This window comes from Mobula birostris, chromosome 15 (assembly GCF_030028105.1).
Source record: "Mobula birostris isolate sMobBir1 chromosome 15, sMobBir1.hap1, whole genome shotgun sequence".
NCBI lineage: Eukaryota > Metazoa > Chordata > Chondrichthyes > Myliobatiformes > Myliobatidae > Mobula > Mobula birostris.
In genome coordinates this window covers 11,966,348-11,980,735 of record NC_092384.1, presented here as the reverse complement: position 1 = coordinate 11,980,735, position 14,388 = coordinate 11,966,348, and the positions used below count along the sequence as shown (strand labels likewise).

Sequence of the window (14,388 nt, the reverse complement as noted above, 5' to 3'; positions counted from 1 at the left end):
CTCCAAAGAGTAAAGCCCTCGCTCCCTTAATCTCTGATCATATTGCATACTCTCTAAACCAGGCAGCATCCTGGTAAATCTCCTCTGTACCCTTTCCAATGCTTCCACATCCTTCCTATAGTGAGGCGACCAGAACTGGACACAATACTCCAATTGTGGCCTAACCAGAGTTTTATAGAGCTGCATCATTACATCGCGACTCTTAAACACTATCCCTTGACTTATGAAAGCTAACACCCCATAAGCTTTCTTAACTACCCTATCTACCTGTGAGGCAACTTCCAGGGATCTGTGGACATGTACCCCCAGATCCCTCTGCTCCTCCACACTACCAAGTATCCTGCCATTTACTTTGTACTCTGCCTTGGAGTTTGTCCTTCCAAAGTGTACCACCTCACACTTCTCCGGGTTGAACTCCATCTGCCACTTCTCAGCCCACTTCTGCATCCTATCAATGTCTCTCTGCAATCTTCGACAATCCTCTACACTACAACACCACCAACCTTTGTGTCGTCTGCAAACTTGCCAACCCATCCCTCTACCCCCACATCCAGGTCGTTAATAAAAAATAACGAAAAGTAGAGGTCCCAGAACAGATCCTTGTGGGACACCACTAGTTACAATCCTCCAATCCGAATGTACTCCCTCCACCACCACCCTCTGCCTTCTGCAGGCAAGCCAATTCTGAATCCACCTGGCCAAACTTCTCTGGATCCCATGCCTTCTGACTTCCTGAATAAGCCTACCGTGTTGAAACTTGTCAAATGCCTTACTAAAATCCATATAGATCACATCCACTGCACTACCCTCATCTATATGCCTGGTCACCTCCTCAAAGAACTCTATCAGGGTTGTTAGACATGATCTGCCCTTCACAAAGCCATGCTGACTGTCCCTGATCAGACCGTGATTCTCTAAATGCCCATAGATCCCATCTCTAAGAATCTTTTCCAACAGCTTTCCCACCACAGACATAAGGCTCACTGGTCTATAATTACCCGGACTATCCCTATTACCTTTTTTGAACAAGGGGACAACATTTGCCTCCCTCCAATCTTCCGGTACCATTCCCGTGGATAATGAGGACATAAACATCCTAGCCAGAGGCTCAGCAATCTCTTCCCTCGCCTCGTGGAGCAGCCTGGGGAATATTCCATCAGGCCCCGGGGACTTATCTGTCCTAATGTATTTTAACAACTCCAACACCTCCTCTCTCTTAATATCAACATGCTCCAGAACATCAACCTCACTCATATTGTCCTCACCATCATCAAGTTCCCTCTCATTGGTGAATACCGAAGAGAAGTATTCATTGAGGACCTCGGTCACTTCCACAGCCTCCAGGCACATCTTCCCACCTTTATCTCTAATCGGTCCTACTTTCACTCCTGTTATCCTTTTGTTCTTCACATAATTGAAGAATGCCTTGGGGTTTTCCTTTCCCTACTCGCCAAGGCCTTCTCATGCCCCCTTCTTGCTCTTCTCAGCCCCTTCTTAAGCTCCTTTCTTGCTTCCCTATATTCTCCAATAGACCCATCTGATCCTTGCTTCCTAAACCTCATGCATGCTGCCTTCTTCCACCTGACTAGATTTTGCACTTCACTTGTCACCCATGGTTCCTTCACCCTATTATTTTTTATCTTCCTCACAGGGACAAATTTATCCTAACATCCCGCAAGAGATCTCTAAACATCGACCACATGTCCATAGTACATTTCCCTGCAAAAACATCATCCCAATTCACACCCGCAAGTTCTAGCCTTATAGCCTCATAATTTGACAGGAAACTTGTTTTGAGTCCCTTCATTGGTCTCATTGAATTTGTATTTATATATTTCCCACTTCTATGAGCAGCTTTAGTAAAGCCAGTTTTACTGCCCATCCTTAATTATTGTTGACGAGGTGGCAATGAGCTGCCTCCTTGAAGCACTACATGGCCATAAGGAACAAACAGCCACAATGCAGTAGAGGAGGGAGAATCTAAATCAGTCACAAAATGCGTTCATCTTGAGGGCAGGATATATCTTCAGAGATGTTGACAGCCAGGAACTTGAAACTGCTCACCCTTTCCACTGCCAACATTTTGACAAGGGTATGCGATCCCTCGATTTCCCCTTCCTGAAGCCCACTATCAATTCCTTGGTCTTACTGTAGTTCAGTGCAAGGTTGTTGTGGCGCCACCGACCTAGCTTTCTGCTGTCCACCTCCTTGTCAGCATCTGAGATTGTAACAGCAGATGTGTCATTGACAAATTTATACCATAGGTGGCGCTTGATCTGTGCCTAGCCACACAGAAAGAATTTAGAGCGAGCAGAGCAGTGGGCTAAGCACACATCCTGGAGGTGAGCCTGCGAGGATTGTGAGCGAGGAGATTTTGTTTCCGATCTGTACTGACTGTGGTCTCCAGCTGAGAAGTCAAGGATGTGGTGACAGAGGGAGGTAGAGAGGTCCAGATTTTGAAGCTTATTGATTAGTACTGAGGTAATGCTGGTGTTGATTGTTGAAGAGCAGCAGGAGCAGGAGTTCCCAGATTTCAAAACGGAGCTAATGAAGGAACAGTGATATACAGTATGCTATAGAGGGTACACACTGGAAGCAGTTCTGATTCAGGTTAGATTCGTTTGTTGTCACATACAGCAGGGTGCAATTAAACGGTACCGCGGCATAAAAGCCAGGACCAACAGGCTCCGGGACAGCTTCTTCCACCAGGCCATCAGACTGCTTAATTCATGTTGACACAACTATATTTCTGTGCTATATTGACTATCCTGTTGTACATAATATTTATTATAAATTACTATAAATTGCACATTGCACATTTAGACGGTGACATAACGTAAAAGATTTTTACTCCTCATGTATATGAAGGATGTAAGTAAATGTAAGTAAAAAGTCAATTCAATACAGTGCTCCCATGAAGCTGACAAATTAAACTATATACATAGCAGTAATAAATACAACAATATCTGTGCACTCAACAGAGTGACAGAAAAATAGTCACGGAATCTGAAGGGTCAATAACAGGGATGGCACGGTAGTGTAGAGTTTAGTGTAATGCTTTACGGCACAAGAGATCACCAGTCAGAGTTCAATTCCCGTTGCTGCCTGTAAGAAGTTGCTTCGTTCTCCTCACAACCACGTTGGTTTCCTCTGGGTGCTCCAATTTCCTCCCACATTCTGAAGACTTATTATGGGCGAGGTTTGTGGCCATGCTATGATGGTGTTGGAAGCATGGCCACACTTGCAGGCTGCCCCTACATCCTTAGACTTTGTTGGTCGTTGATGCAAATGACACCTTTCACTGTATTGATGTATGTGTGGCAAATAAAAGCTGATCTTTATCTTTTAAACTGTTAATAATGGAGGTAAAATTAAAGAGTCCAAGGACATGGCTGCACTTTGTCTAGCAGTGGACAAGAATGAGTCTTCAGGGTAGTGAATGGGCTGCCATTTGAATAGACAGCTTTGCCCTGGATGGTATTGTGCATCTTGAGAGCTTTTGGAGGTACAACCATCCAGGCGAGTGCAGAGTATTCTCTTGCCATCCTTGTAGGTTTTACATTGCAATGAGGTCAGTCATACAGGACATCCAGCGTCAGCACTCCTCGTGTGTCCTGCTATTTATTTGGCTGGCCCAGTCAAGTTCTGGGATGTTGATGCTGGGTCAGTCAACAATGTTAATAGCATTGAAATCTTTAAATCTTTGATAGTCAAAGCTAGGGTGTTTGACTTTCTCCCCAAAACTTTTGTGATGTGTATGTTACTTGCCAGCCTGAATACTACCAAGACCTTGCTGCACACAGGCACAACTGCTTCATACAAAGATCCAAAGTACATTTATTATCAAAGTATGTAGGCAGTACACAGGCAGCCATGAAACAAGAAAGAAAAACATCAGCCCCCTACACACAAAAAAAAGGACAAATCACACAAACATCAAAAAAACAAGTGAGAAACACAGAATGCAAAACACCCAACTAGTCCAGGCTTATTCAGTTCAGTTCAGTTCAATCCAGCTCTGTATCACTCGTTATCTTAACATCGGACCACAGAGCCAGTCTGCCTCAAACAAAATCACACAAAATAGCAACAAAAAAAGGAGTAAGCATAAATCCAAAACACACCGTAACATGAACCACAGCGTCCAATCCACAAACCACTGAGGAGCTGCAAATGGAACTGAACATTCTGCAGTTATCAGTGAAAGTAATATTAAAGTAATATCATTAATAATGAAAGCGCATTAAAGAAAGGGCAGCAAATATCACTTTTTGTTAGTCTCAGCTTAAGAAGGAAGAGTCCCCAGAGCTATGGGGAAGGGACAGAGAAGTAGGGTTAAAAGCAACTAAAAGCTGCAGGTGCTGGGGATCAGAACAAAAACAGAAAACACGGGAAACACTCAACAGGTCAGGCAGTGTCCTTAGAGAGAGGTGCAGAGTCAAACACCTTTCATTAGAACTGGAAAAGTGTTAAGCTGCAGAGTGGAGTAGGGGAGGACTAATTGGACACTCTTTGCAAAGACCTGGGACAAATTGAATAAATACAGTCATAGTCAGAGAGACATAGAACAGTACAGCACAGAAACAGGTTCTTTGGCCCATCTAGTTCATGCCAAACTATTATTCTGGCTAGTACCATCAACCTACACTTAGACCAAGGCCCTCCATACCCCTCCCCCCATCCATTCACTCATCCTCAGTGGAAAACGTACCCTTCACATACACCCCTCATAATTTTGTATACCTCGATCACATCTCCCCTCATTCTCCTAAACTCCAGGCAAACAAGTCCTAACCTATTCAACCTTTCTGTATTACTCAGGTTCTCAGGTCCCAACAACATCCTTGTAAAATTTGTCTGCTCTCCTTCACCCTTAGTGATATCTCTCCTGTGGATAAGTAACCAGAACTGCACACAATACTTATCCAACTTTAACATAACATCTCAACTCCTGTACTCAGTACTTTCAATAATTTGATGGTTGCACAAGAAACTGGGAGCAGGAGCAGGCCATGCAGTAACTCAAACCTGCCACATTATTCAATATGATTTTGGCCGATCTTCCCCAGTCAACTCATCTGTGCCAATACCCCACTGCTCTCAGTTCCCTGAGCTATGATCTACGTTTGTATTTCCTCATTAAATATCCCAATGATCCAGCCTCCACAATTCTGCAGGGGAGAGTATTCCAGAGATCCAACATCCAGTGTCAGGAGAAGTTCATAACTACCTTAGTTATGATTGACAATCTCCCACCCCCACCCCTCAATCATGTAACCATTGTAAGCATTGGGAAATCAAAAACTAGAAGGCATGGGCGTAAATGAAAGGGGAGATATTTAATAGGGACCTAATGGGTCACTTTCACCAAGAGGATGGTCAGTGTAGGAACAAGCAGCCAGAAGGAAATGTACTTGGACACGTACATGGACAGGAAGGTACTTGGATACGTGTGAACAGGAAAGGTTTTGGGCGATACAGACAGAATGGGACTTGATTAGATGGAAATCTTGGTGGGCATGAACCAGGTGGGCGAAAGAGCCTGTTTCTGTGCTGTATGACTCTCTAATCATATCCTCGTCTGAGAATCTCCTCCTAGTGGCAACATCTCAACATTTACCGTGTCATGCCTCTTAAGAAGAGATTCCTCTCAACACCATTCTCTTGCCTTCTCCCTGTGACCTGTGACACCCTTACTCATCAAGAACCTATCACCTCTGCTTTAAATATACCCAGTGACTTGGCCTCCACAGCCGTCTGCGACACAGAATCACCATCCCCTGATTAAAGAAATAACTCATCTCTGTTCTAAAGGGACATCCTTCTGCCTGTAATTCTAGATTCCCCCACTATAGGATTCATAGAGTATTAGAGTCGTAAAGCACAGGAATGGGCACTTTGGCCCACTGTTTCCGTGCCAACACTTGCACCCTGACTGTACTAATCCCATTTATACACATTATATTCATGGCCTCTTTATGCTTGAAGAGCATCTGTCCTCGTTCTGCTAAACTCCAAACATTCTGTACCTGTTTGTTCTCATTACACTCTTTAACTAAATTGGCTCCCTAATTCCTTGGCCTTGAACATTCCTGCTGACAGGAAATGTCCTCTGATGGAAGGGAAGGAGACCTACTTCAGAAGCAGCTGCTGGTAATAATGTGCTTGTAATTGCCTCAGAAGGTTAATCTTTCCTAATGGTGTTATTGCTTCCTTGCTTCCTGTTTTCCTTTCTGTTAATTTTCTTTTTCCCCAGCAGTCCTGAAATGATGGATCATCCTGATCTTTTTCCTGATGTTGATGTCGCCTCACTGAGCCCTCTGATTTCTCAGGATGCTCTGGAACAGCTGCAGATTAAATATGTAAATGCTGTGCGGGTGAGTATATAAGGTTTTAAGCTTGGGCGGGCCAGCCAGCACTCAAATTTATCAGATGATTTTTGGAAAAACCCAACTTTAAGCAGCAGCTCTGCAGATACTCATAACAGCAAATCAAAGCAGTGGCTCACAGTGTGAGGCTGGGATTTGCAACTGCAGGGTTACAGTGACATGAAAGATTTTGCAGATGCCAGAAATCTTGAGCAATGAACACAAAATAAGGGAGGAACTCAGCAGATCAGGCAGCATCTGTGGAAGGAAATGAACAGTCGGCATTTCGGACCGAGACCCTACATCAGGACTGGAAAGAAAGAGGGCAGAACCCAAAATAAAAGGGGTAGGGGGAGGGCAGGAGCTTGAACTGGTAGATAATAGATGAACCTGGAGGAGAGAGGGTAGGTAGGTGGGTGGGGAGTGGGAATGATGTGAGAAGATGGAAGGTGATAGAGCAAACTCGATTGCCTGAGTGGCCTAATTCTATTCCTATGCCTTATGAAAAGTGCTTAAGAAGATGGAATGTGATAGGAGAGGTCAAGTGGGCCATGGAACCAGGTATGGATGATGAGCAGGTCGTGAGGATGGGGAGGGGGAAAGAGAAGGAGGAATGAACCTAGAGAGATAAGAGAAAACAAAGAACAGAACAGAAAGTTAGGGAAATCAACGTTGCTGCTGTCTGGTTGGAGACTAACAAAACAGAATATGAGATTATGTTCCTCTAATCTGTGTCTAGCTTCCATGTAGCAGTAGAGGAGTCCATAGGCAGGTATATTGGTGTGGGAATGGGAAGGGGAATTGAAATTGCTGGCCCGAGTGAGATCTTGGCTGTTGTGGCAAAAAAAAACCCTCCACCCACCCCACCCCCAACTTGTTTGATGTTGAGGTAGTTGATCAGACTTGATTTTACTGCAAGTTGGAACTGGCTTGATGGGTTGAATTTGATTGAATAGATAATGGCTAAGTAGTCAGATGAGCCTTCTGGTTGTACTTACATTGATAGTATTCATGTGTTTGCCCTGGGAGTCATCAGATTATATTGTACAATAAAGATTTCGCAGACAACAGCAGGTTTTGTTATTTCATCACTAAATCTACACACACACAACACTGGAGGAACTCAGCAGGTCAGGCACCATCTATGGAGGGAAATAAGCAGTTGACATTTCAGGTTGACAACCTTTGGTCTTCTGTCCTCTCCTATCAGATTCCTTCTTCAGCCCTTTACCTCTTCTACCTATCACCTCCCAGCTTCTCACAACAATTCCCTCTCCCCAGCTGCCTTCCCTCTCACTCAGTCTCACCTCTCATCTGCAGCTTGTATTCCTTCCCCTCCCAACCCCCTTCTTACTCTGGTGTCTTGCCTCTTCCTTTCTTGTCCTGATAGTGTTTTGTCCCAAAATGTTGACTGTTTATTCCACTCCAGAGATGCTGCCTGTCCTGCTGAGTACCTCCAGCATTTTGTGTGTGTTGCTCAAGGCTTCCATCATCTGCAGAATCATTTTTGTTGTCACTAGATTGGCATTTTTTAATATTTATATCCAGAATGAGGCCAACATTTATTGCTGATCCCAAAAGACTCCTGAACAGCATGGCTTGTGGCCATTTCAGTCAAACACATCAATGGGTATGGAGTCACATATAGACCAGTCTTTGTGGAATATGAACGATTTTGACGGATATTCTCAACAATCACCTGTGGTCCTCAATAATGAGACAAGTTGTTTTATGCAACAGTGGGTCTACTGTCCTCACAGTGCGGATATACAAAGCTATGCAGTGATTTAAACACCTTCTCAGAATTCACCTGAGGTGGAAGCTTCCTTCAGGGATTTTAATTGAAAATATATGTATATGTATCTATATATATATGGATGAAGGGTGTAAGTTGATTCAAGAGTTAAAACTGGCATGTCGCAAAGGTAATGCTACAGTTGTTAAGGGGGACTTCAACATGCAGGTAGACTGGAGGAATCAGGTTGGTACTGGACCCCAAAAAAGGGAGTTTGTGGAGTCCCTCCGAGATGGATTCTTAGAACAGCTTTGACTGGAGCCTACCAGAGAGGACGCAATTCTAGATTTAGTGTTGTGCAATGAACTGGATTTGATCAGGGACCTCAAGGTAAAGGAGCCATTAGGAGATAATGACCATAATATGATAAGTTTTAATCTACAATTTGAGAGGGAGAAGGGAAACTCGGAAGTATTACAGTTGAACAAAGGGAACTATGGTGCTATGAGGGAGGAGCTGGCCAAAGTTCAATGGAACAACACCCTAGCAGGGATGACAGTGGAGCAGCAATGGCAAGTGTTTCTGGGAATAATGCGGAAGGTGCAGGATCAGTTCATTCCAAAGAGGAAGAAAGATCCTAAGGGGAGTAAGGGGAGGCCGTGGCTGACAAGGGAGGTAATGGACAGTATAAAAATAAAACATAGAAAAACATAGAAAATAGGTGCAGGAGTAGGCCATTCGGCCCTTTGAGCCTGCACTGCCATTTATTATGATCATGGCTGATCATCCAACTCTGAACCCTGCACCAGCCTTCCCTCCATACCCCCTGATCCCCGTAGCCACAAGGGCCATATCTAACTCCCTCTTAAATATAGCCAATGAACTGGCCTCAACTGTTTCCTGTGGCAGAGAATTCCACAGATTCACCACTCTCTGTGTGAAGTAGTTTTTCCTAATCTCAGTCCTAAAAGGCTTCCCCCTTATCCTCAAACTGTGACCCCTCGTTCTGGACTTCCCCAACATCGGGAACAATCTTCCTGAATCTAGCCTGTCCAATCCCTTTAGGATTTTATACGTTTCAATCAGATCCCCCCTCAATCTTCTAAATTCCAACGAGTACGAGCCTAATTCATCCAGTCTTTCTTCATATGAAAGTCCTGCCATCCCAGGAATCAATCTGGTGAACCTTCTTTGTACTCCCTCTATGGCAAGGATGTCTTTCCTCAGATTAGGGGACCAAAACTGCACACAATACTCCAGGTGTGGTCTCACCAAGGCCTTGTACAACTGCAGTAGTACCTCTCTGCTCCTGTACTCGAATCCTCTCGCTATAAATGCCAGCATACCATTCGCCTTTTTCACCGCCTGCTGTACCTGCATGCCCACTTTCAATGACTGGTGTATAATGACACCCAGGTCTCGTTGCACCTCCTCTTTTCCTAATCGGCCACCATTCAGATAATAATCTGTTTTCCTATTTTTGCCACCAAAGTGGATAACTTCACATTTATCCACATTAAATTGCATCTGCCATGAACTTGCCCACTCACCCAACCTATCCAAGTCACCCTGCATCCTCTTAGCATCCTCCTCACAGCTAACACTGCCGCCCAGCTTCGTGTCATCCGCAAACTTGGAGATGCTGCATTTAATTCCCTCATCCAAGTCATTAATATATATTGTAAACAACTGGGGTCCCAGCACTGAGCCTTGCGGTACCCCACTAGTCACTGCTTGCCATTCTGAAAAGGTCCCATTTATTCCCACACTTTGCTTCCTGTCTGCTAACCAATTCTCTATCCACATCAATACCTTACCCCCAATACCATGTGCTTTAAGTTTGCACACTAATCTCCTGTGTGGGACCTTGTCAAAAGCCTTTTGAAAATCCAAATATACCACATCCACTGGTTCTCCCCTATCCACTCTACTAGTTACATCCTCAAAAAATTCTATGAGATTCGTCAGACATGATTTTCCTTTCACAAATCCATGCTGACTTTGTCCGATCATTTCACCGCTTTCCAAATGTGCTGTTATCGCATCTTTGATAACTGACTCCAGCAGTTTCCCCACCACCGACGTTAGGCTAACCGGTCTATAATTCCCCGGTTTCTCTCTCCCTCCTTTTTTAAAAAGAGGGGTTACATTAGCCACTCTCCAATCCTCAGGAACTAGTCCAGAATCTAATGAGTTTTGAAAAATTATCACTAATGCATCCACTATTTCTTGGGCTACTTCCTTAAGCACTCTGGGATGCAGACCATCTGGACCTGGGGATTTATCTGCCTTTAATCTCTTCAATTTACCTAACACCACTTCCCTACTAACATGTATTTCACTCAGTTCCTCCATCTCACTGGACCCTCTGTCCCTTACTATTTCTGGAAGATTATTTATGTCCTCCTTAGTGAAGACAGAACCAAAGTAATTATTCAATTGGTCTGCCATGTCCTTGCTCCCCATAATCAATTCACCTGTTTCTGTCTGTAGGGGACCTACATTTGTCTTTACCAGTCTTTTCCTTTTTACGTATCTATAAAAGCTTTTACAGTCAGTTTTTATGTTCCCTGCCAGTTTTCTCTCATAATCTTTTTTCCCTTTCCTAATTGAGCCCTTTGTCCTCCTCTGCTGAACTCTGAATTTCTCCCAGTCCTCAGGTGAGCCACTTTTTCTGGCTAATTTGTACGCTTCTTCTTTGGAATTGATACTATCCCTAATTTCTCTTGTCAGCCATGGGTGCACTACCTTCCTTGATTTATTCTTTTGCCAAACTGGGATGAACAATTGTTGTAGTTCATCCATGCAATCTTTAAATGCTTGCCATTGCATATCCACCGTCAATCCTTTAAGTGTCATTTGCCAGTCTATCTTAGCTAATTCACATCTCATACCTTCAAAGTTACCCCTCTTTAAGTTCAGAACCTTTGTTTCTGAATTAACTATGTCACTCTCCATCTCAATGAAGAATTCCACCATATTATGGTCACTCTTACCCAAGGGGCCTCTCACGACAAGATTGCTAATTAACCCTTCCTCATTGCTCAAAACCCAGTCTAGAATAGCCTGCTCTCTAGTTGGTTCCTCGACATGTTGGTTCAAAAAACCATCCCGCATACATTCCAAGAAATCCTCTTCCTCAGTACCTTTACCAATTTGGTTCACCCAATCTACATGTAGATTGAAGTCACCCATTATAACTGCTGTTCCTTTATTGCACACATTTCTAATTTCCTGTTTAAAAGAGAAGAAGTATAACATAGCAAGGACAAGCGGGAAGCCGGATGATTGGGAAACTTTTAAAGAGCAACAGAAGGTAACTAAAAAGGCAATAAGTGGGAAAATGAGGTACGAAGATAAACTAGCCAAGAATATAAAGGAGGATAGTAAAAGCTTCTTTGGGTATGTGAAAAGGAAAAAAATAGTTAAGACCAAAATTGGGCCCTTGAAGACAGAAACGGGTGAATTTATTATGGGGAACAAGGAACTGGCAGACGAGTTGAACAGGTACTTTGGATCTGTCTTCACTAGGGAAGACACAAACAATCTCCCAGATATAATAGTGGCCAAAGGACCTAGGGTAATGGATGAACTGAAGGAAATTTATATTAGGCAGGAAATGGTGTTGGATAGGCTGTTGGGTCTGAAGGCTGATAAGTCCCCGGGACCTGATGGTCTGCATCCCAGGGTACTTAAGGAGGTGGCTTTAGAAATCGTGGATGCATTGGTAATCATTTTCCAATGTTCTATAGATTCAGGATCAGTTCCTGTGGATTGGAGGGTGGCTAATGTTGTCCCTTTCTTCAAGAAGGGAGGAGGAGAGAAAACGGGGAATTATAGACCGGTTAGCCTGACGTCGGTGGTGGGAAAGATGCTGGAGTCAATTATAAAAGATGAAATTACGACACATCTGGATAGCAGTAACAGGATCGGTCCGAGTCAGCATGAATTTACGAAGGGGAAATCGTGCTTGACTAATCTTCTGGAATTTTTTGAGGATGTAACTATGAAAATGGACAAGGGAGAGCCAGTGGATGTAGTGTACCCGGACTTTCAGAAAGCCTTTGATAAAGTCCCACATAGGAGATTAGTGGGCAAAATTAGGGCACATGGCATTGGAGTACTGACATGGATTGAAAATTGGCTGGCTGACAGAAAACAAAGAGTAGCGATTAACAGCTCCCTTTCGGAATGGCAGGCGGTGACCAGTGGGATATCGCAGGGTTCAGTGCTGGGACCGCAGCTGTTTACAATATATATTAATGATTTAGATGAGGGAATTAAAAGTAACATTAGCAAATTTGCTGATGACACAAAGCTCGGTGGCAGTGTGAAACGTGAGGAGGATGTTATGAGGATGCAGGGTGACTTGGACAGGCTGGGTGAGTGGGCAGATGCATGGCAGATGCAGTTTAATGTGGATAAATGTGAGGTTATCCACTTTGTTGGTAAGAACAGGAAGGCAGATTATTATCTAAATGGAGTCAAGTTAGGAAAAGGGGAAGCACAACGAGATCTAGGTGTTCTTGTACATCAGTCACTGAAAGCAAGCATGCAAGTACAGCAGGCAGTGAAGAAAGCTAATGGCATGCTGGCCTTCATAACAAGGGGAATTGAGTATAAGAGCAAAGAGGTCCTTCTGCAGTTGTACAGGGCCCTGGTGAGACCACACCTGGAGTACTGTGTGCAGTTTTTGTCTCCAAATTTGAGGAAGGACATTCTTGCTATTGAGGGAGTGCAGCGTAGGTTCACAAGGTTAATTCCCGGGATGGCGGGACTGTCATATGTTGAAAGATTGGAGCGATTGGGCTTGTATACTCTGGAATTTAGAAGGCTGAGAGGGGATCTTATTGAAACATCTAAGATTATTAAGGGATTGGACACGCTGGAGGCAGGAAGCATGTTCCTGCTGATGGGTGAGTCCAGAACCAGAGGCCACAGTTTAAGAATAAGGGGTAGGCCATTTAGAATGGAGTTGAGGAAAAACTTTTTCACCCAGAGAGTGGTGGATATATGGAATGCTCTGCCCCAGAAGGCTGTGGAGGCCAAGTCTCTGGATGCTTTCAAGAAAGAGATGGATAGAGCTTTTAAGGATAGCGGAATCAAAGGTTATGAGGATAAGGCAGGAACTGAATACTGACTGAATACTGATTGTGGATGATTTGCCATGATCACAGTGAATGGTGGTGCTGGCTTGAAGGGCCGAATAGCCTACTCCTGCACCTATTGTCTATTTGTCTATTGTGTATATATATATATATATATATATATATATATATATATGTGTGTGTGTGTAAATATGTACATAATATATTTATGTAAATACTTGCGAAAATATATTGCTGCTTCAAGGGCAAATAAAGAGAGGCTGAAGACAGGTATCTTTCCACCATGTACTGCAGTTGAAATCCAATTAATCCATGCAGGAAATGATAGAAAAATGAGCTTACACACAGAAAGTGATGTTCATACAAATTGAACTACACTAGAACAATGAGAATTAAACTTGGGTCTCAGGATTGTTGGTCCAGTAACTTAACAACTGTGCCACCACTGTACCAAGTCCATATCCAATGTTACCCTGATAGGGAAATCCCTGACTCCCCTCCTCCACCACCAACCATCTCCTTGAACCCTTCACCACAGTTTCTTCTGGCCTTCAGTCTCAAAGGTTACAACAAACTTATTGTTTAAGATCCTATGTCCAGTGACCTCTGTGACATTCCCTGCCCCACCCAAACTGGGCTTCATGAAAGGGATGCCTTCCTTTGATTTTTCTCCAAACTACCCACTACCACTCATGTCCCACACTCACTTTGTCAATAAGACCATAAAACTAGAAGTAATAGGAGCAGAATTAGAGCATTCTGCCCATTGAATCTGCACCACCATTCCACCATGGCTGATTTATTATCTCTCTCAACCCTATTCTCCTGCCTTCCCCCTGTAACCTTTGATACCCTGACTAATCAAATCAAGAACCTATCAACCTCCATTTTAAATATACACAATGACTTGTCCTCCACAGCTGTCTGAGGCATTGAATTCCACAGATTCGCCACCCTCTGCCTATAGAAATTCCTCCTCATCTCTGTTCTAAAGGGATGTCCTTGTATTCTGTGCTCTCTGGTCCTAAGCTCTCCCACTATAGGAAACATTGCTCCATCTCCATTCTACCCATGCCTTTCATTATTCAATAGGTTTCAAAGATTCTCCCCCCCCAACTATTCTAAACTCCAATGAGAACATGCCCAGAGTCATCAAACACTCCGCATATGCTAACCT

The 14,388-nt window shown here is 43.7% G+C and overlaps 1 protein-coding gene across 4 annotated transcripts in view; it reads left to right on the top strand.

Moving 5' to 3' along the window:
- The window catches only part of exoc3l1 (exocyst complex component 3-like 1), a 120,125-nt gene that overhangs the window by 57,280 nt on the left and 48,457 nt on the right, over window positions 1-14,388 (top strand). For all 4 annotated transcript variants that reach the window (XM_072279324.1, XM_072279326.1, XM_072279323.1 and 1 more), the window contains one exon: window positions 6,260-6,377. In XM_072279324.1, the coding sequence (XP_072135425.1) occupies window positions 6,260-6,377 (118 nt within the window). The remainder of the gene's footprint in view (window positions 1-6,259; window positions 6,378-14,388) is intronic.